The following is a 22,091-nucleotide window of genomic DNA, read 5'->3' as shown; positions in this document are numbered from 1 at the left end:
GACTTCTTAGAAGTCGTCTGGACTTCTTAAAAGTTGTATGGTCTTGTCTACTCAAGTGGAATCCAAGCTTGTCTTTGTAGATGAATGATCTATAATAGTTTTGTTTGTGGTCTGTTTTGTGAATTGCATGTATACTCTTTTAGTTGTGAATTTTTTGTAAAATCAGTAATAATGTTTTCCAAGATGTATTAAATGTGCTAACAATGTGTTTACACATTTACAAATCAATGAAATAATAGACTTCAGTAACCTTTTTCTTATCTTTGGATCTCTCATATGCAATAATAAACTCCAATGGCCTTTTTCTCATCTTAATAAACAAGAATGTTGGTAAGAGATGGAAACAAATAATAGTAACTAGTCAAAGCATATCATATTTTTTATAAGTTTGCATTGAAAAACTTAGTCAAATTTAGTAAAACTAAGGGAGAGAACATATTTTGTAAATATGAGTTTTACATATCTTGAAGTTACTTATCACTCTTAAAAATACAAGTTATTCAAAAACTAACGTAGAAGACTTAAAAACTAGTGGAGAAGACGCGGACGACTTCAATCTAAGTTGTCTAGACGACTAAACTATATGTCGTCTGGTCAATGCAGAGGTTATTTTTGCAATTGACTTTGAAATCTGTTATTTCGGACCACTGAAAGTTAAATCGTCTACTATTGTTTGGTTAAAAAAAAAACTCCAAAAAAGCGAGACGACTTACATTTCAGTCGTCAGAGGTTAGTTTTGCATTTGACTGGATTATTTCAGAAGTTTGACTTTTTGGACGACTTACATTTCAGTCGTCTAGTGAAAATTAAAATAATAATATTTTTTTAAAAGTAGACGACTTACAGTTAAGTCGTCATAGGTTAGTTTTGCAATTAAAAAAAAACTTCAAGATTTAATTATATACAGACGACTTATAATTCAGTCGTCCACGAGACGACTGAAATGTAAGTCGTCCAGGATTTACGAGGTTTGACCAGAATCTCGGAAAAAAGTCCTGGACGACTTACAATTAAGTCGTATGGTGGACGACTGAATTATAAGTCGTATGTGTATAATTAAATCTTGAAGTTTTTTTTTTCAATTGCAAAACTAACCTATGACTACTTAATTGTAAGTCGTTTACTTTAAAAAAATATTATTATTTTAATTTTCTCCAGACGACTTAAATTTAAGTCGTCTGGAGAAGTCAAACTTCTGAAATTATCCAGTCAAATGCAAAACTAACCTATGACGACTGAAATGTAAGTCGTCTAGGTTCTTTGGAATTTTTTTTGAAACCAAACAATAGTAGACGACTTAACTTTCAGTCGTCTCAGGTTACAGATTTCAAAGTCAATTGCAAAAATAACCTCTGCGTTGACCAGACGACTTCCAGGTAAGTCGTCTACAGCCAGACGACTGAAAGGTAAGTCGTCTACAGCGAGACGACTTCCCAAGTAAGTCGTCTGACGAACAGATCTGGAAAAAAACTCGATGTCATACCTTAAATTGGTGAGATAAGTTCCTTAGCATACATAAGGCTTCTCCAAGCACACAGAATCACAAACGAAAGTCACCCACCCATAATCGTTAGCTTCTATGACTTTATGAACCATAAAAAATTTAGAATCAAAATCTTGGGTTTTTTTAGCTCATTGTGGAGAGAAAGTGAGAGATATGTTGTGTTTAGTTCACAAGAATGGAAAAAGAAGAAGGGTAAATCGATTTTGGGAGCATTAAGAGCTTCAAATTGGTTGTTCATGGTGGTTGTGGTATTGATGACAATGGCAATCTTGTAATTACTTGAAGATGATGAGGGTGAGAGAGTAAAAATGTCATTTTCGAAAAAAAAAAAAAATTGATGGCATTTTCGTAAATTATATGAACTTGTGGGGTGAATAGGGCAAAACCAATTTTCAAAAAAAGGGAGGTTAGTTTTGTGTTTGACTTTAAGTTGTAGGTCAATTTTGCAAAAATCCCAAACAATAAATTGTTTAACATCAATATCATCTAGGTTAAGTATACGAACAACACAAATTCAAACATCACAAAAAATATTTACATAACCATTATAATACAATAATTTAATCAAAAAATATAATTAAAAAATATTAAAAAGAATAGTTATATACTTAATATTTGAAAATAAAAGATATTTTTGCTAAAATTGTACTTACCTGGCCAAGGAGATCGACCATCTTTTTACGGATCGATCGAATGTTGAGCATGTGGTCGATCCGAAAATACTCTGCAGTTTAATAAAATCTCTAAAACATTTATTCCAACGCTCAAAAGATAGTTTTGCTAAATATGATAACTAGATAGCCAATAAAATTACAAAAAAATATTTAAATAGTAAAAAATATGTTAATTTAACGTTTTAAAATTTAAAAAAAAATTTTAATTATGATATGCATTTTAACATTTATATAAATATATATCATAGCTTAAATATAAATAATTTAACAACTTAAATTAGAAAAAATAAAAATCCCGGGCGTAGCCCGGGTTAATCCCTAGTTTTATGAATAAGAAGGTAAGAAAGAAAACAGAAGGATCAGGCGTTTGAGATGAGGTACTGTTTTTTAATTTACAGATTGATGGGCCATTTAAAGCAAACTTTGGGTGGTGGTCTTTTATACAAAAAAAAACTTTGTTCTTTGGTTTTATTTGGTAATGTATTCTCATGAACTGGTTTGGAGACCAACAATATATTTATTGTTTTGCTATTTTACTCAATTCATTCATTATTATTCCATCTGTTTCATTTTAATTGTCGTTTTATTTTTAATCACACAGATTAAGAAAATATGTAATTTTATATATTTACTAAATAAAAACATCATTAACAATACACGTAAACACATTTCAATCAATAGAAAAATAGTTTAGAATATAAAATCAATATATTTTGCATTAAAATTATAAAATAACATTTATTTTGAAACGAAAATTTTATTCTACAACAACAACTAAACTAAAACGGAGAGAGTATATAGTAGTCTGTTTAAACAATCGGTTTCAATCAAAAACTATGTTTAGCAATTTCATTTTACTTAATCATGTTGCAAATTGACCAAAACAATATTTTTAATCTTTTTCTACGCAACGATTTAGCTAAAAAATTTGGTTCCTTTGGTCAACCTAATAAAATAACGTTGGTACTCTATCAAACCAAAATATTTTCCAAAATCAAAAACCAAAAATCAAAAATCTAAATCTAAAAACTAAAAGACTAAAATCTAAATACTAAGAAAACATTCATCACCATAGAAAATGTAAAGAGCCGGATTCTACTTTTATACTACCTTTGAAAACTGATGCCAGAGAAACATGAACTCAATGACTCTAAAAACATAACTAAGTTTTAAATGAGTTGTAAATTCTAACAAGTTTTTAATATGAAAACCTAAATAAATAAGATAAAAGTATGTAAAGCATAAACAAAGTTTAATTAAATTTGATATCAGATTGCTTACCATCCGCTAATTTCCAATCTTGAAAATACAAAAAATAATGAGTTTCAATCATTTCAAATTTATTGGACAACACAGTGAATAAATTAATATAAAAATTACAAATTGGCATATTTCTTATATTTTAATAGTCAACTAGATCTCTACCCGCACAACCGTGCGGGTAATTATTTTAACTTTTATAAACATACATATTTGTTTTACATGATTAGTGATATAAAATTTTATAGTTCACAAACAATAATTTAATTTATTGTTTTAAACTGTTAGTGGTATTTTTCTTATTAAGTTTAAGTTATATTTACGAAAATAACACTTAATTTAACACTGACTTAGATATTTCATTCAGGGTATACTTGTATTTTAGATTTTTGCCATACATATATGTTAACCTATATATAGGTTTTGGCCATACATATATATTAATTGTATATAGGTTATGAAATATATAGGTCATGTATCGAATTATTTGTATGATTTAAATATTTGACGCAATAACCTATACTAAGTTTGATTCATAAAACATATGTTTCATTTAAATTATTGAACCAAAAATAGTAATGTATCGTCTTTGTCATTGTCATTGTTATTTTAAATCTGTATTTTTCTACATTATCTTTGTTTTATTGAGGTTTATTATGTTGTCTATTGGTGATTTAGATTTTAATTGTTTGGTTGTATTACTCCAAAACTCTTGGATTATTTGCAATGAGTTTTTGGTGTTAATTTTTTTTTTGCAATCTTTCATCTATGATACATCACTTTATACAATTAACATTTATACATACCATTATATTTGATGATGAACAGATTGAAAATAAACATATTCATATGAAAATATATTTTTCAATCATTTGTCAGTCATTTAAGTTAATGACATTAATTAGTAGAATACATATTGCACTTTCAAAACTGCACAAGATAAAAACAGTATAAAAACAATTGCATTAATGAATAATATATAAGCTTAGTCTATATAGAAATAAGAATTATTACTTTTATGTTAACAAAGTATTCATATACTCTTATTATTAAAATATAAATTAAACCAATCACTATATTTAATAGCACAGATCTATTATACTATCAAAATAGCATTTGTAAACCGATTGTTCATATTCATAGCACATTTTTAATCATGTGGTACAAATTTTTAAATTGAAAATCATATCGTTAGGGATCCAAGATTTAATTGAAAAATCTTATATTAAATTAATATCATAAATTTAATGCATAATTGCACATGATTTTAATTAAAATTACAAAATTAATAAGGTGTGTTTTAGTGAAAAATGGAAAATACATTTATATTTTAAACAAAGACGAAATATTAAATATTTTAAGGGTTTGTTTTAGTGAAAAAATGAAAAATATAATTATATTTTAAATAAATACGAGATTAATTAAATAATTAAAATAAAAGGTTTGTTTTAGTGAAAAGAATAAATTTATATTATGAAAAAGATATGAAAAGATTTTATTCAGATGCAAATTTAGAGAAAATAAAGGAATATCTATTTGATTAGTTAGTTTTAAAATAATTGAATAATTCAAATATTTATATAAAAAATCATTTAAGCAACTTTCTAAGAGGTGGTCCAAATAAAAAATCACACATGAAATAAGTCATGACTTCTGTTTTAATATATAAGATTTACAGTTATTTTGAATCTCGGGCGTAGTTCTTCGGTGTAGCCTGCGTCAATGCCTAGTTATATTATAAGGTTTTGAAATATTGATTGTTTTCTAATAGTACGCGGTGAGAAGATAGATCAGACATTAAAAAGGAATATTGTTGATGACATTAAAAAGGAATTTGCTGATGTTTAATACAGAGTGAATTGAATGAATGTGATTGGATGACCATCAAAAAATTCATATTGACATGTAGGAGAAAGTTATAGGTTAACGTTTCATGATTTTAAAATAACTAGATCCTTTTTTCGCGCTACGCGCGGATCATGTGCTATCAATATTTTTAAGGGCAATTCTTCTAAATAGACCATTTTTAAGTTTTGGTCACAAAACTAGACCAAAAAGAAGAAAATGACCAAAATATTTCATTTAATAGTTAAAAGAACCTTAATACCCAAGATATATATAAAATAAAAATAAAAAAAATAAAATTAATTTTTTTTAGATTATATGTTTTCAAATTCAAACTTTTTTATAAATTTTTTTTTTCGAAATTTGTTTTTCGAATTGTCTTTTTGTAATTCGAAAATAATTTTTTAAACTATTTTTAAAATTTAATTTTCAAATTTTTAATATTTATTTTTTATTTTATAAAATTTTAAACCTCAATCCCTAATCTCCATCTCTTAACTCTAAACCCTAAAGTTTGGATTAGTTAACCCTAGAGGTATAAATGTATATTTACCTCTTTAATGAAATATTTTAGTCATTTTGATCCTTAGAATCTATATTTGTGACAAACAAAATTTTAGTGATATCCTAGGGTATTTCTCTATTTTTAAAAACTGATACTATTTTTGTTTCATAATAAGTGTCATTTTGACTTTTTTTTCTTGTTACAAAAAAGTATCACTTTACAATTTTAATACAAATTATATTTATTTTCAGCTGAAAATTAATTGAATACTGCATTGATTTTATAAATATTTTTAGTTAACTCGAATACTATTGGTCAGAGAAGTATAATTAATAACAACTTACATATATTTCCGCCACTTTCTTAATTTATGTGAAAATGTCAAAGTCACACTTATTTAGAAGCGGAAAGAGTATTAACTTTTATTTGTCTTGTTTTCATATCTTCTGTATTTATGAGGTATTTTTATTTCATAGTTTTTCAATCCAATGTGAATTTTATTTCTTTCATTTTTTTCATTATTTTTAAGTTGTAAAATAAGGATTTTTTAGATAATATGTACACACATCTTTTTTTTTAATAGTGTTCATATTAGTAATCCAAAAAACTCAGTATGAATAACATAATAAAGGAAAAATGATTGTTTGGAGATATTTGTTATTTTTTAATGCATGTGAGTATTTATTATTTGCATTTTAATTTATCTATTTTTTTTCCTCTCAAACTTCTAACATTCCAATGCAGAATTAATTTTTGTTTTTGCTGCGGGTTAGTCTAACTTTAAAATATTGTATATGATAAATTAACTTGAGCTTTTATTTTTATGACCTTTATATATTTTTATATTACCATTTGTTGACAATATGAGTTTCTTTGTTATCCTAATATCTTATACACACTCCAATGCCGAGTGAATAATAAGTCAACTTCAAAACTTTCATTCTTTGATGTTCATTAATTGCTTGAAATTAGCCGCTTCTTAATCCCATACAGAGAGAGAGGTATAAACGTTGACATACCATAATTTCTTAATATGAAAGCTTAATTATAGGTGACTATTTTGTTGGTATAATTATATTTTAGTATATGTGTGTTTTCTTATAACAACTTTTATTTTTTGTTTATTGATTTTGGAGATATATTCATTGTATAATATGTATTTACCTTATCTGTTTGAAAAATAATTTATTTCAATTTATTTTTTCACTTAAAAATAAATTTGAGAAGTTAATTGATAGGTATGCGCTTATAGTGGGAAATGTAGCAATTGATTATAATTTTACCCTATAGGGAAACGTCTTAGGAACATTCCTTGATTGAGAGTATTGTTGTTGTTCGCGTAACTTTAACATATGAATGCATCGTTAGCCTTAATTCATATGGTTCAGATGTTCCATGGATTGTGAGATTTCATTAAAAAAAAAAAACTGGCATCTTCAAAAATTTATATTTCGCAATTTCTTCGTGTTATTACAATGCAATTTGCTATCTATTGCTTATCCTTGGTAGTGTAATTTTCTTGTTAACAATTTATAGACATAATAATGTATACTTTAAATTATTTTATAAATATATTTTCCTGATAAAAATAATAATATTTTGTACCTTTATGAGTTTATCTGTTGTTTTTCTCATTCTATATTTCTCATATTAATTTGATAGGAACGATTTTCAAATCTTCATTGCTATAGTAAGTTTTTGTTAATTTGTAGCATTTGATATTATTTTTATAAACCGCTTCTTTTTGTTCTATATCATGTTGATGGTAACTTTTTTTGCATATATTAATCTATATCATCAAGCTTTTTCTCAAATTTTGGATTTTCATTTTGATCTTCTATTGTCTACTGCATAAGTGGTATAGATACAATATTTGCTTCTCGAAGGTCCATCTCAAAAATTTTTGGAGCCCAATGGCACTTGGCAAAACCGGTTGGTGTACATGTTTTCAGGAACGACCAAACTCAAAGGTTCTGAGGTTGTAATGTGATTTGTGTTTCTCTAAATATTGCAACTTGCAAATCGTTGGTTTTTATGTTAGTTTTCTTCTGAGTTCTGAGGCCCTTAGGGAGTAGTTTGACTAAATAGAAAAGCATACATGATGTAATGGGATTGAAAAATAAAATCATCAAAGTAATCTAAATAATAAGCCAATGCTCAATAACCAAAGAAATAGTCCAATAGAATCCAAGAATGATAACCCTAAAATTTAACATGGTATTTGATACGAAGTAACTAAAGTTCATAACGAAATGTTTGAAAATCCTGAGTAATCCATACGCTGTTTGACTTGCAGATAATTTCTGCTTTCAATAATCCTAACAAAACTTCATGTTTCTTTTGCTTCTCTAGTACTCTCTCTTCTGAAAAACCTAACAAATAGATAAATAAAAAATGACCAACCACATTACAAACATGTCATTTCCTCTACCTCGGTGTAAGCCTCTATTCTTGATTTCATTTAAACCAATTGCAATCAGAGAAATACTTGATGGACCGGTCTAAAAACGATCCCTCTTCATATATACTGCAAAAAGAGAATGTATCCAGTCCCCACCAAGCTCAGGCTTCATCAAAACACTCAACCTTAAATTTCTCTGCAGTTGGTGAGGTCTGCCAGAAAAAGAGAAACGTAAAGCTAAAATCAGATGGCAAAGACGTAAATAAACTCCAAATCCGAGGGTAATCATTACTCCCTTCCTCCACAAATGACAGAACCGTAAAGCATAGACAGAGAGAAGAGATCTGAGTAAAGCTTATATGGTCTCTAGATCAAACTGTCGTTGGACGATCATTATCAACCGGTTCACATTCTCTTTCCCCTAGCTCTGGACTCAAGCGGCTCTAGTTTCAGATTCCTCAGGCCCTTCTCTCTCCTCAGATTTTTTGGATTCCTCAGGCCCTTCTCTCTCCTCAGATTCTTATCTTGTGACCTTCACCAAGAATCAAATGAAAGTAGAGGCATGAATGCTTCTCTTGAATCTCTCATAAAGACATAAGCTTTTTATGCTATTAAGAGATCAAACACTGGAACAGATAGCTTATGTAGGGCATTACTTTTTGTGCGTTGCGGTTTGAGATTTGTTTCAGCTAAAGTTGAAAACTTTCAATTCGATCATGCAAATATACTGAAAATAAGTTAAAAGTAATTTAGAATGTAAGAATATGAATAAGGTAGAAGATGAAACGCAATTTTTTAGAGATAAACCCAAATTAAAAGTAGCAGGACACTCAACAGCTCTGCACTGGAAGAAGATTGTATGACTTACATAACTGAAAAGAAGGAGACTGAATTCTGCTTTATCCAAAAACATGTCCTGAGAAAAATGACTTTGATGACAATATTAGCATGGAAAGTAAAATGCAAGGGTGTGAAGAAATGCCTTGGATGCAGAACCTGGATTAAAGCTTGAAGTGGATCTTCATTAGAAGGCCTGACATATTGATTCTTGACATTGACAATACTGCAGGCCCCAACTCGTGAAATCTCATCTTGGGAAAAATGCACATTTATATCATCATCGTCAAAATCTGCATTGTATGTAGTTGAACCAAAGTCATTTTCAAGTAAGTCAAGAGACAAAAGAAAATGCATGTGGAAGATGAACAAAGATACAGAAAAGCAACTATGTATTTAAAGAAGACGTAAAGCATAAAACTACATATAACGACAGCAATGGTTATTAGTAGGATCGGTGTATATGTGTCTATAGCCATAGCGTTCAATGAGAAACCAAAATGATGAAAACGACCTCCAAGGAGGCGAAAGTAAAGAGTCTCAAATAAGGTGGAAAAGTCAGTTACCAAAAAAAAAGTAGGAGAAGTTCACTGAGTCATAAATGACAGAAGCGATAGCCATGGAAACTTTCTTCAGCAAAATTATGAACTAACTCTGCAGCTCATGAACATTTTGAATTCTTCACCTAAAGAAATCGTTAATGAAAACAAATGTTCCCAAGATGTGACTTCAAGACAACACAAAGGCTTTTCCAAGAACATTCTCAGAAGTCAGAAACAATTACATTATTAACTATCAATGAAGGTAGTCAAACCAATATCAAAAACTCAAAAAGCATAGACTTGTTACACACTACTAACCTCTCCCATCTCAGCTTTGCTTCCTGGTTTAGCCTTTATTCTCCCCACCATTTGGTTCAACATTGTATCATATTGTGGGTCTCGTTCTTCTAAAACACTATCATCGTTCGTTGTTCTCCGAGCTTCTTCATCTAACAGATATTCCCAAGATTCACGATTGAATCATATTTTAATAAAAAGGTGAAAACTTTCGATCACTCAAAAGCTGAGATGAACAGAAACACCATTAACGGCGGGGGTAGATGGTGATTTGGCGGCGGTGAGCTCTTCCTATGGAAGCCGATCGACAGTGACTCTTGATGGAAATCTCTCAAATTCTTTGACTTTCCCAACGGCTCGACGCAGTTGCGGACCAATTGAAAGACCAACTCTTCAGAGGATACTGAAGCAGCTACTGTTGTGTTCTTCATATGTTTCAAGGAGGACTAAGATTGGTATTTTTTTGAAACCTGAGTTACAAACTTGGTAGATAGGACACAAATAAACGAAAGCTCGATAGTAAGATTTATTTGTATTTAGTAGAGATGGAGGTGATGGAAAAAGAGAAGCCAAAGGAGAAACCTTGATCATGGGTTTGCTGATGATTTGCATGTGCGCTTGCTTATGAATCAAGAGGAAGTGATGATTCTAATGACCAGCTCCGGAATCTTGGATCGATCTCTTGCACTAATCGACTATGCAGTCGCCATTTCGGCCTAATCTCCGATAAGACTGTCGCCCAGAGAGAGAAATAAAGGTTTATCAGTGCTATTCAGAACATCCAAAATCCTATAATAAAACGGAGAAGACAAAGAAGAAGGTCTATCGACGATGGGTATTAGAGTTTTATTTCGTGGTAATGACTGGGCCACCGATGATGGAGGGTCCAATAAAGAAATTGTGAATTTTAAACAAGATGGAAACGAAATGACATGGCGGTAGAAAGCATTTAAATTGGTTGATTTTTTAAACCAATGTGAACGCTCTCTTTGCCCAGCTTATTTTCCTTGTATAGATGTGGAAATCCGATACTTCTGTTTTGTAACATAAATCCAATACTTCTTTAAAACCTATTTAGTGAATCATGATTCTACTTAAGTTGCTTGAAAACATATTTCTCATTCGCTGGATATGAGGATATACACATTGGATTAGGTTTAGTTATATTTTATGCTCAATTATTAATTTTAATAAATAGTTTTAGTATAAGTTTAATAAATAGTTTTAGTAGTTTAGCTGATAATTTATCATTATCTTAAAAATAATTAAAAGATTTGTAACAATAATATCATAGTTAAATTTATATTATATTTACTTGAATAATATTAAAATATTTTATATATGTTTACATTATATTTGCTTTACTAATATTAAATTGGATCTAATTTTAGTCTATATATATAAATATCATATAAGATAGAATAAATCATCTATATTTTAAGATAATTTATTAGGACAATCAAAATCACTCATTTTGATAATTTTGGACAAAATTTGGCAAAGATAAAAAATATTTATATATTATTTATGACGTGGTTTTTTTGCTCTCACATTGAAAGTTAGAGAGTTTAAAGTCTTCATTACGCTTAACAAATAGTAATATTAGATTAAATTGTTAATATATAATTACCATAAGTTAAAAGATTCTATATTATGTTATCCAAAAATATTTTACATCATAATATTTTTAAAATAGATATAAATCCATGTATATATAGTTTAATGTATAGATAAATGTTTTCAAGTTAATTTTACATAATAAAATATATTTTATTAAAATAGAAAAAAACTTTATCCTATATAAAAAATAGTTGATATATCTATTTACAAATATTTGTAAGATTATCAATCCCGCAAGTGTGGGCAAATCACCTAATTTAAAAGTGAAATTATTCAAACCCACCTCTATTTCTCTTTTTATATTACAGAGATTTCTATTTTTTTCTATTTATAGAAAAAGAAAGAGCATTCTTCTATTTTTACTATATATTTAGAGATTGCCATTTTAGAATAATTGAAACATATCTCATTTCTAATATAGAGTTCCACTATGTTAAAAGTGAAAATAGTAAAATACATTAGAAATGGTCTAAGAGAGTGTGTTTATCTCCCGAATTTGACATGAGTATTCAAGGAGAAAAAAATACATGTATGATTGACAGCACAAAATTTAGTATCTAGATAGTCAACCGTTAAAAATTAGACAGAAATCGTTAATTTTTCATTTTTACGTTAACTAATTCAAACACAAATTTTTGCATAGCCATAAACTAGTTCTGGAATAACCGTTAACTAGATGATAATCTGCGCGCATGCGCGGAGTGAATTTTTATAATAATGTTTGTTCATTAAATGGTTTTAACATTTTGCAACACTACAATTTTTATCAATTATAAAATAACGAATACAAATATTGGTCTCTTAAATATATCATTGTTGTTGAAGACTTAATGTATTACATCACATTTTAATTATTTTTAAGATTTCATATGCACAAAAGGAAATTAAGTTTTGCGGCTGACACAAATCACCAAAACCAGATATACAACTCAATTGTATAATGACGAAAGATGATTAGGTTTTCTGCTCTCTATTTGTTTATTATTGACTCTTCATAAGTGATTTTATTTTCTGCCTCAATAAAATTGTGCTTTCGTTATCGTCTTTGTTTCATTGATATGAGTTTAGTTTAACTCATAGTTTTTTTTTTAAACTTCTTCTATGAATTCGGTGAATTACATAAGTGTCAATTGAAAAAAGATGGACATTTGTAAAAATTAGTTCCACTCGAGATACATATCTAAGAATCAAAATGTTGAAGAAAATCACTGGAAAACTATATTAACAGGTTAGTGTTCAAATCAAATATATCAAGCTGTTATATAATATAAGTGCAGACTCGAAATAAAAATGTTTGTCTAGTATATATATTCACCAGTTCGGCCTAAAAATCATCTAATTCTAGAACAACAAAAAATATAATTTATTTTATTATCCTACGCTTTTGAGGTTTAGTTACTTAAGAGTATACAAATAAAAATATATATAATACTTTACCATTCTAGTAGATGTGAACTATGTATAAACTAAGAACTGTTTGATTTATTAAATGATAAACTAGAAAACTTATAATAAATAGTTCAAATCTCTCATTCTTACGATTATAATAGCTAGATAGAGTATTAGGGAGAAGCAATATTAGACGAATGATCAAATTTCTCATTCTTCGAACAAAGTCAAAATGAGGTGATTGAAATCTTATCATGATATTTCATTATAAGTTTTTAGGAATAAAAATTAAGACTAAATTATTTAATCTGAATGAAATAATATATATAGTGCATCCAATATTAAAAATCACTTTGATTTGAAGAAGTGCGCTTCTGAGATTGTCAAGATCAAATAAGATATCAGAAATCACCTATTTAAAAAATATTTTATATACATAAAAGTATATACATTAGAGTAATTACATAAATCAAAATCAATACATTTTGTTTATTTACAATCACATGTTTGGTAAATAAATCAAAACAATCATTTTATTTATTTTATATGGTATAAATTAAACTTTATTGATATTGACGAAGATATGTAGTATATTTTAATATAAATATTTATTATTGACACTTCCTATTCATATGATTTTTTAACATTTGTATATTAACTGTAACAAAAATGTAAACAATTAATCACAAAACTTTTAATGTGAGATTTTCCAATACATATTTTGAAACTAAATATTAAAATCTTAATAATTTTCACTGCAAATTTTTAAATTAACATATTTATATATAGTATATAATTTATTTCAAATGATAGTAATATATATATATATATATATATATATATAATATGAATACGTATTAACGAGACTTCTTATTCATACAATTTATTAGGACTGGGCATTTTATCTGATACACGAACATGTATCTGAATCCGATCCAAAAATCCGAATCGAAGTAGTAAAATACCCGAACGATTATTGAATTTGATATCCGAACCCAAACATGTAATATCCGAATCCGAACGGATAATATCAGAACCCAAATGGATATCCGAAGATAATCAAACATAAGTATACTTAACCCTATATTTCTAGTTTACTTCTCTCATTTTATTCAAAATATTTATATTAATGATGCACATTGTCAAAATTAGATAGTATACATATAATTATGGACAAAATCATTTGCTACTCACTTAAAATACATATCAAACTCTTGTTTCTTGCGTTAACAAAAGCTGCATCTAAAATTTCAAAACAACAACTAAATTAGTGTCTTTCTATTTTTGAAGTTTTATCTCCAAACCTATTAATAGTTTAATCTTTTAAAAAATAGAAAACCAGTCAAGTTAAAAATATATTTTTAATACAAAAACTTAAACAATGAATAATTTATTTATTTTTCTTTTCTTCAAAATTAAAATATCCGAACCAAATCCAAAATATCCGAACCCGGACATAAAATACCCGAATCCGACCCGAAGTGTAGAAATACACGAACAGATTCTATACCATTTTACTGAAATATCCAAAAATCATAAATACTCAATGCGACCCCGAATGTATATTCGAAATCCCTACAATATATGATCATTTTTATCTTGATTGAACAAAAAAAAAGTTAACCCATTGATCACAAAATTTTCAATGTGGACTTTTACCATTTTTAGTAATTTATAGTCATTTTTGAAAATTCAAAATATAACATATAAGAAAAAGTATAATTTTTTTTTATTATATGCTTAATTTGATTGTTTAATGGGCAATTGTCAATAATAGCACCTTTTGAAGTTTATGTCTCAAAAATAGCACTAGAAGGAAAAAGTCACAAAAATGACATTCATTAAAGGGTAAAATATCCCTAATACCCTTGGTTTAAAATTAAATAAACAAACAAAAATAAATAAAAATAAATAAAATAAAAATAAAAATAAAAAATAAAATAAAAAGAATTTTTTTTTATAGTTTCAGATTATATGTTTTCAGATTCAATATTTTTATAATTTTTTTTTTTGAATTTTTTTTTTGAAATTTTTTTTTTATTTTTTTTTTCAAATTTTCTTTTTATAATTTAAAAATACTTTTTGAAACTGTTTTTAAAATTTTTATTTTTTATTTTAGTATTTATTTTTTATAAAATTTTAAACCCTAATTCCAAAACCCCACCCCTTAACTCTAAACCCTAAGGTTTGGATTAATTAACCCAAGGGGTATAAGTGTATATTTACCTCTTTAATGAAACCTATTTTTGTGACTTTGAGACTTGAGTGCTACTTTGGGAACAAAAACTTGGTTTGGTGCTATAATAGTCTTTTTCTCTTGTTTAATTTCTTTCAATAATATAAAATTAAACAAAAAAATAGAAATGATACAAAAATTGTTATCAAATATGTATTATTCATAATCATTAATTGTCATATATATATTAACCATATTAGGTAATTTTGTAGCTTTTATTTAAGGAAAGAAAAAATATTCTTTTGTACACTACTAATTAATTTGATAGTTAGTTTAATAAAAATCATAGAATATGTTTATACGGACCAACTCATTTTTCTAAGAATTCTAAAAATTATTCTCGTGACGACGTGGCTACAAAAGAAATGTTATAAGGCCTCATGAGTAATATATACGGGATTTTTTTTAATGAAATGTGCCGATAACAAATAGTTATAGTTGTGGAATCCCTAAAATATATCCATTTCCCCAAAAGTGTAAAGAAAATGAAAAGAGTGTGTTGCGGGGAATCATACCAAAACAAAGGTTGCTCACCCGCAATTGATGCAAGAAATAACGTACATCAAAGAATAAACAACAAATTAATTGCATTTGGAATGTTACCTAAACGGCAAGGTCCCATAAATCTCACCACGTGGACAGAGAGACGATGTCGTTTTCACGAGATTGAACGTCAAATCTCGATTTCAAAAACCCTAACAGGGATTTCGAATGCACATCTCTGGAGGTGAGCGAGTGACTTAGTATGGCGCGGAGATCGCCGCCGCAGATTCCGGCGTCACGTCGCGGCGTCGTGTCGTTTCGATGGAAGCTAATCACTGCACTCTCCGCCTCTCTATGCGTACTAGCTCTCTTCAGTATCTACCACCGTGAGTCTCGTCCCGTGAGATCCCGAATCCCGCTCCAGAAATACTCGGGCGAGCGTCCGAAGATGGCGTTCCTTTTCCTCGCTCGCCATGACCTGCCTCTCGATTTCCTATGGGACAGATTCTTCAAGGTAGGATCATCCATTCCATTCCATTCCCTTCCCCTCTGAATCACTCATCATATTTCTTCTTAGGGCGGAGATGAGAGGAACTTGTCAATCTATGTACATTCAACACCTGGTTTCGTATTCGATCAAGGCACCACTCGATCACACTTCTTCCACAATCGCCAGTTGAAGAATAGCATCGAGGTGGTATGGGGCGAAGCAAGCATGATTGCAGCAGAGAGATTGTTGCTTGCATCCGCCTTGGAAGAGCCTTCTAATCAAAGATTTGTTCTTTTATCTGATAGGTTTGTTGCTTCAAGACTTTTACACATATATTCATTCATTCATTCATTGCTTGACCATCTCTTATCTGATGCAGCTGTGTTCCTTTATACGACTTTGGTTACATCTACACATATCTTATGTCTTCACCCAAAAGCTTTGTTGATAGGTAAACACGATCAGTTTCGTTATGCTAAATGATGATAGATGTTGTTGCTCGAGCCAACTATTTTTTTTATAAATCTTGCTCTTGATCATCATCAACTGTTTTGTAGTTTCCTTGATACTAAAGATCAGCGCTACACCATGAAAATGTTTCCTGTCATACCCAAAGAGAAATGGCGAAAAGGATCTCAGGTTATATTCTTCATCTCTTATTATTTTGAAATCAACTTTTGCAGAATTGTTTCCTGTGCTTGATTTTTAGAGTTTTGAGTTTCTTGAGACAAGATTTTCTGTTGCAGTTTTATAAATCATTTTCTTATATACATTTTTGGTTTATTGCAGTGGATATCATTGATCAGAAGCCATGCAGAGGTCATTGTTAACGACGATACTGTGTTCCCAGTTTTTCAGAAATTTTGCAAGGTAAAAAACTCAAGGTTTTTGGTGTCTTCTTCACTTGTGATGAGGAGAACATCACCCTTTGTAAAACATCAAATGTTTGTAAAATTGTTTCACTTGTGCTGTTTTCTTGAAGAAATAACTTATTAGTTGTTTATTTCTTATCTTTTCCAGCGATCTCTACCTCTGGATCCCAGTAACAAATGGCTATATCTTGTAAGTTGGCCTTCGCTATTTTTCTTAATACCCTCTACTGCCTCTAGATCAGTTTATATGATTCCACAAACAAGTTGTCTCTGTTAATAGCAATGAACAATTAGAGAATCTTCTGTTTGGTCTTAATCTCTCCTAGTGTCGAGATTATGAGTGTTATTTCCCACAGATATCTCGTTCTTTCTCAGTAAAATAGCGGCATTTTTCATAATATGTTTCCTACATTGCTGTGAATGCGGAAACAGAAACACAGACGTCACAACTGCATCCCTGATGAACACTACGTTCAAACTCTACTTACAGTAAGCACAGACAACATCTCTCTTTCAGGTTTCCACATTGAATGTTGTGTATCCTAAACTCTTGATCTCTTTCAGATGCGTGGCTTGGAAAGTGAAATGGAACGGAGAACAGTGACATACACAACATGGAACCTATTAGCCAAAAAAGCTGAAGCCAAATCTTGGCATCCTCTCACTTTCACATCTGACAACTCCGGAGCAAAGGAAATAGAAGAGATAAAGAAAATCAACCATGTATACTATGAAACAGAGTATCGAACAGAATGGTGCCGGGCTAATTCAAAACCCGTCCCTTGCTTTCTCTTTGCGAGGAAGTTCACTAGAGGAGCCGCAATGCGTCTTTTGAGTGAAGGATTAGTAGAATCATCAACTGATACAACAACCACCTCTTGAATGCAAAACACAAAGGTAAAAAAGTTACAAAACTAAGAGAGACAGAAACCCAAAACTGACACCAGAAAGGGTTTAACTTAGAGCATACACAAATGGAGTATACGCAAATGAAGCATACAGATTACAAAGATAGTACATTAATTAATCAGTGGTTTAGTATAAACCGCAGTCGTTATGTATTTCCTTTTTTGGTATTTTATATGTATTTTAAATAAACCGGCAATTCATGGGCTTCTTATACAAAATTTATAATACAAATGTTTCGGGAAACCAGTTTGATGGGTCTAGGGACTAGTTTATTTAGTAGGAGTTGTTATGTTTCTCTGCACACAAACTTTAAAATCGCAGCCGAGAAAACTTATCAAACCATGAATTTTTTTTTTTTGATGAAATGTGAAATTTATTGATCTTGGCAAAAATAGGCATTTACAAGAAAATAAAAGCCAAACTAATTTACAAGGCTATAAGTATGAATCCTAATTCTTCTATGTGTTGGCTGTGACTTCAAACCATCTTTGCATCATCCCCCAAGCCTATGCTTTGCCTTATACATCAGAGAAGTAATTCTATTTCGGACTACCCTGTCAATGATTCGAACTGTTTGATCTACTGTTCTGAATCTAGTGCGATGCCTCCTTTGATTCCTCTCCCGCCATACGTAGTAAATGGTGGTCTGGAATAGCAGTTTTAGCAGGATCTTATCTAACAACTGCAGGTTGTTTGAACTCACATACTGTAATGTGACCATCCAATCAGGATCTGTGCCATTTCTACTAAGTCGACCTGCGAGCCTATCCCAAACAGAGAAGGAGTAAGGGCAAGCAAAGAATACATGGTCTCTAGTTTCATCTATCTCTCCGCACATGACACACCCCTGCTGAATGCCCCAAGCTCTCATTCTGTCACCAGTCGATAGTCTGTCTCTCACTGCTAACCAGACTATAAAGAAGAAGCGTGGTACCCCTTGAGTGAACCAAACAGCTTTACTCCAAAAGACCTTGTCTTTACTAGTTCTGATCTGCTCCCAGGTGTGTGAGGAAGAGAACCATGGCTTGTACGTAGTTATCTTCTGAGTGCTTCCACAATACCATATCACTGCCCTGATGTGGGTCCGGGACCGGCTCTTGCTGAATGCGGGCATGTAAGTCGTGGTAGTGCTGATGTAACATCCCGAGTTGTGATATGTGAAAAAGGCTTAAGAAAATTGATTTGGCTACCTATGTCACCAAAGTTGACTTACCTTTTCTGGAGCACATCCTGAAAGAACTCCAGAGTTAAGCGTGCTTGAACTGGAGTAGTGGAAGGATGGGTGACCTATCGGGAAGTGATTCGCGATAGCGTGCGAGTGAGGCCAAAGCATGGGAAAAGGTCGGATGATGATTGCAGGGTCAGTAAACAATGATTCTAAGCCTTGAAAAATTAACGGACCAACAGTCAGACGGGATGTGGCCCACGGGCCGAGAGAGCGGGCGTGGGTGGCCCATTAGCTGTGGGCGGGTCAGGGCGTTATAAGTGGTATCAGAGCTGGTTAGCCATCTCAGTTCTGACCTGAGAGGCATCTTGAGACCTGTCATGGGGCGCAACGAGGACGTTGCGTTCTTTGAGAGGGGGTGAATTGTAACATCCCGAGTTGTGATATGTGAAAAAAGCTTAAGAGAATTGATTTGGCTACCTATGTCACCAAAGTTGACTTACCTTTTCCGGAGCACATCCTGAAAGAATTCCAGAGTTAAGCGTGCTTGAGCTGGAGTAGTGGAAGGATGGGTGACCTATCGAGAAGTGATTCGCGATAGCGTGCGAGTGAGGCCAAAGCATGGGAAAAGGTCGGGTGGTGATTGCAGGGTCAGTAAACAATGATTCTAAGCCTTGGAAAATTAACGGACCAACCATCAGACGGGATGGGGCCCACGGGCCGAGAGAGCGGGCGTGGGTGGCCCATTAGCCGTGAGCGGGTCGGGGCGTTATAGCTGACTTCTACGGCCTCTAACATTCCACTGCGACTAAACGACCGCACCACACACTCTGGCATTACGCGCAATACCCAGATAGCAAGTACCGACAGCACCCGTGATATCTATAAGTCGCCCCATCTGCAACCAGTTATTGAACCAAAAGAACGCATTGTGCCCATCCTTGACCTCAACTCGAAGGAACTGATAAGCAAGCGGCCGAAGCTTCAACAACTTTCTTCAAATCCAGGATTCCTTTCCATCCTCCTTAACATCCCAAAAGGAGTTTTGCCTCAGCAGGTACTGTTGTATCCAAGATACCCAGAGAGAGCTCGTGTTTGAGACAATCCTCCAGATTAAGCTGAGGGAAAACACTTTCGCTGAGTCTCTCAACTTACGTATGCCCAACCCTCCTTCTTCTTTAGGACAACACAGATCTTCCCAAGCTACTTTAGCCTTATGAGTCTGATTTGGAGAGCCAGGCCATAAGAAAGCGCTGCATATTCCCTCTATTTCATTCAAACAAGCTTTTGGCAAGATGAATGCTTGGCTCCAGAAGTTGACAATGCCTGAGATTACTGATTGGATCAGTTGTAATCGGCCAGCGTAAGATAGGCATTTTTTTTGCCAAGACAGCATTCGACTTCTTATCTTGTCAATTAATGGCTCGTATTCCTGTTTCGATAATGCTTTGGTGGTGAGCGGCATTCCCAAGTACTGAACCGGCAACTGCCCTACTCTGATCCCTATTTGAACAGCTTTATTTAACAGTGGCGTAACAGTCTGTCCCGTCGCAAAGATGGATGACTTAAAGGCATTGATGTGCAGTCCTGAGATTTGAGCAAACTGATTCATGACTTGTAAGACCCCACGCAGAGAAGCACTAGTGCCATCGGTAAACACAAGAATGTCATCTGCAAAGCTAAGGTGCGTGAGCTTCACTTCTCAACATTGAGGATGGTATCCAAACTATTGCGCTTCAGCTGCTCTATTCAGCATTTTTGACAGCACATTGTTCAGTATTACGTAAAGGTATGGAGAGAGCGAGCAGCCTTGACGTATGCCTCTAGCACTCGTGAAGAACCCCTCCAAACTGCCATTCACCGACACCGAGAAGGCTGCAGTAGATATACAGATCCTTATCCAATGAACGAACAGGGCGGGAAGACCCATTGCTTTAAGGACTGAGAGGATGAATGACCACTTTACTGTGTCAAAAGCCTTGGAGATATCAAACTTCACCGCTGCTCTATTTGAAAGAGAGGATTTGTGATATCCAGAGACCAGCTCGGATGCGAGTAGAACATTCTCCACTAAGAGTCGCCCTTTGATGAATGCACTCTGATTTGGCTCTATTGCCTCCGGGAGTATAGCTTTGAGCCTTGGGGCTAGGACTTTGGATATAAACTTGTATAGAAAGTTTCAGCATGCTATAGGGCGATATCTCTCATGGTCTGCGCCCCCATGGTTTTCGGAATGAGAGTGAGGATGGTCGCATTGATACCCGTAGGCATAAAACCGAAGAGGAAGAAAGATTGCACTGCGATGATAAACTCCTTGCCAATAATAGGCCAGGCTGCCACAAAGAACTCCTTGGTGAAGCCATCTGGGCCTGAGACCTTATCATTTGGCAAAGCATTCATAGCCGAGACTATTTCCTCTGGAGAGACAGGAGCAACAAGGCTTGAAGCAGTCCCCGCAGGGCATCTATAGGTGAGCAGACCCTGCAACATTGGAAAGTGATCACCTTCAACCCCGTCTTGGACTTGGAGAAATCTTTGGAAGTGTAAGACTGCTTCCCTCTTTATATCTGCTTGATTGGAGAGATGATCCCCTGGTTCGTTGACTAGTAGGGAAATAGTGTTGTTAGCATTTCTGGTCTGGACCGAACGATGAAACACTCCTATGTTCTGATCCCCTGCTCCCAACCACCTTATACAAGATTTCTGGCGAAAAAAAATTCTCCTCAATTTTAGCCAGTCTGCTCCATCGTTCTGAGTACCAAGTTCTGGTATCTACACAACTCCTCGAAAGCTAGCTTGGTTCGATTGGGCAGATCTCCATAGTGAGTTCTGTTGAGAAGTCTCATCTCAGGCTTTAGCAATTTTAGCTTGGCTTGGAATCTGCTCAGTGCTGAGCGAGAGTGATGAATCAGCTCATGGAATCCCAAATTCTTTTAACCACCGGGAGAAACTCGCTGTGATCTGTGAGAAAGTTGAAAAAACGAAATGGTTTGCGTCCTGCATTGCTAGGACCTGAGAGATGAACCACACACCTTGCGTGATCAGATATACCACCAGCTTCA

General features: G+C 32.2%; 1 protein-coding gene and 1 long non-coding RNA gene across 3 annotated transcripts; one reads left to right on the top strand and one right to left on the bottom strand.

Annotated features, from left to right (window-relative positions):
- Window positions 1-7,949: 7,949 nt before the first annotated feature.
- Window positions 7,950-11,070, bottom strand: LOC106359658. Of its 2 annotated transcripts, XR_007338483.1 has the most exons (7): window positions 10,448-11,070; window positions 10,111-10,347; window positions 9,593-10,017; window positions 9,186-9,319; window positions 9,058-9,105; window positions 8,846-8,916; window positions 7,950-8,721 (listed from the first exon to the last, which is right to left on the bottom strand). It is a non-coding gene; the product is annotated as an uncharacterized LOC106359658 (long non-coding RNA). The 2 variants fall into 2 exon arrangements; XR_002664743.2 differs by having other exon boundaries at window positions 9,593-10,347; window positions 10,448-11,067.
- A 4,634-nt stretch (window positions 11,071-15,704) lies between these two features.
- On the top strand, window positions 15,705-18,110 carry LOC106375068 (glycosyltransferase BC10-like). Its single transcript, XM_013814971.3, has 8 exons — window positions 15,705-16,107; window positions 16,171-16,388; window positions 16,463-16,534; window positions 16,641-16,722; window positions 16,873-16,953; window positions 17,104-17,145; window positions 17,388-17,444; window positions 17,520-18,110. Exons 1-8 carry the CDS (start codon window positions 15,856-15,858, stop codon window positions 17,835-17,837), a joined length of 1,122 nt encoding a protein of 373 aa, XP_013670425.1. The 5' UTR covers window positions 15,705-15,855; the 3' UTR covers window positions 17,838-18,110.
- Window positions 18,111-22,091: the final 3,981 nt, after the last annotated feature.

Source organism: Brassica napus, chromosome A3 (assembly GCF_020379485.1).
Source record: "Brassica napus cultivar Da-Ae chromosome A3, Da-Ae, whole genome shotgun sequence".
Taxonomy (NCBI): domain Eukaryota; kingdom Viridiplantae; phylum Streptophyta; class Magnoliopsida; order Brassicales; family Brassicaceae; genus Brassica; species Brassica napus.
Note: the sequence above shows the minus strand (reverse complement) of the source record. Positions and strands in the feature narration are given on the sequence as shown.

What these genes read in the sequence shown, in the direction of transcription:
- LOC106375068 (XM_013814971.3), top strand. Translation starts at nt 15,856, where the DNA reads ATGGCGCGGAGATCGCCGCCGCAGATTCCGGCGTCACGTCGCGGCGTC. An exon ending in TATGGGACAGATTCTTCAAG is followed by an intron (nt 16,108 to 16,170) that starts GTAGGATCATCC and finishes ATTTCTTCTTAG; the next exon opens with GGCGGAGATGAGAGGAACTT. An exon ending in TTTGTTCTTTTATCTGATAG is followed by an intron (nt 16,389 to 16,462) that starts GTTTGTTGCTTC and finishes TATCTGATGCAG; the next exon opens with CTGTGTTCCTTTATACGACT.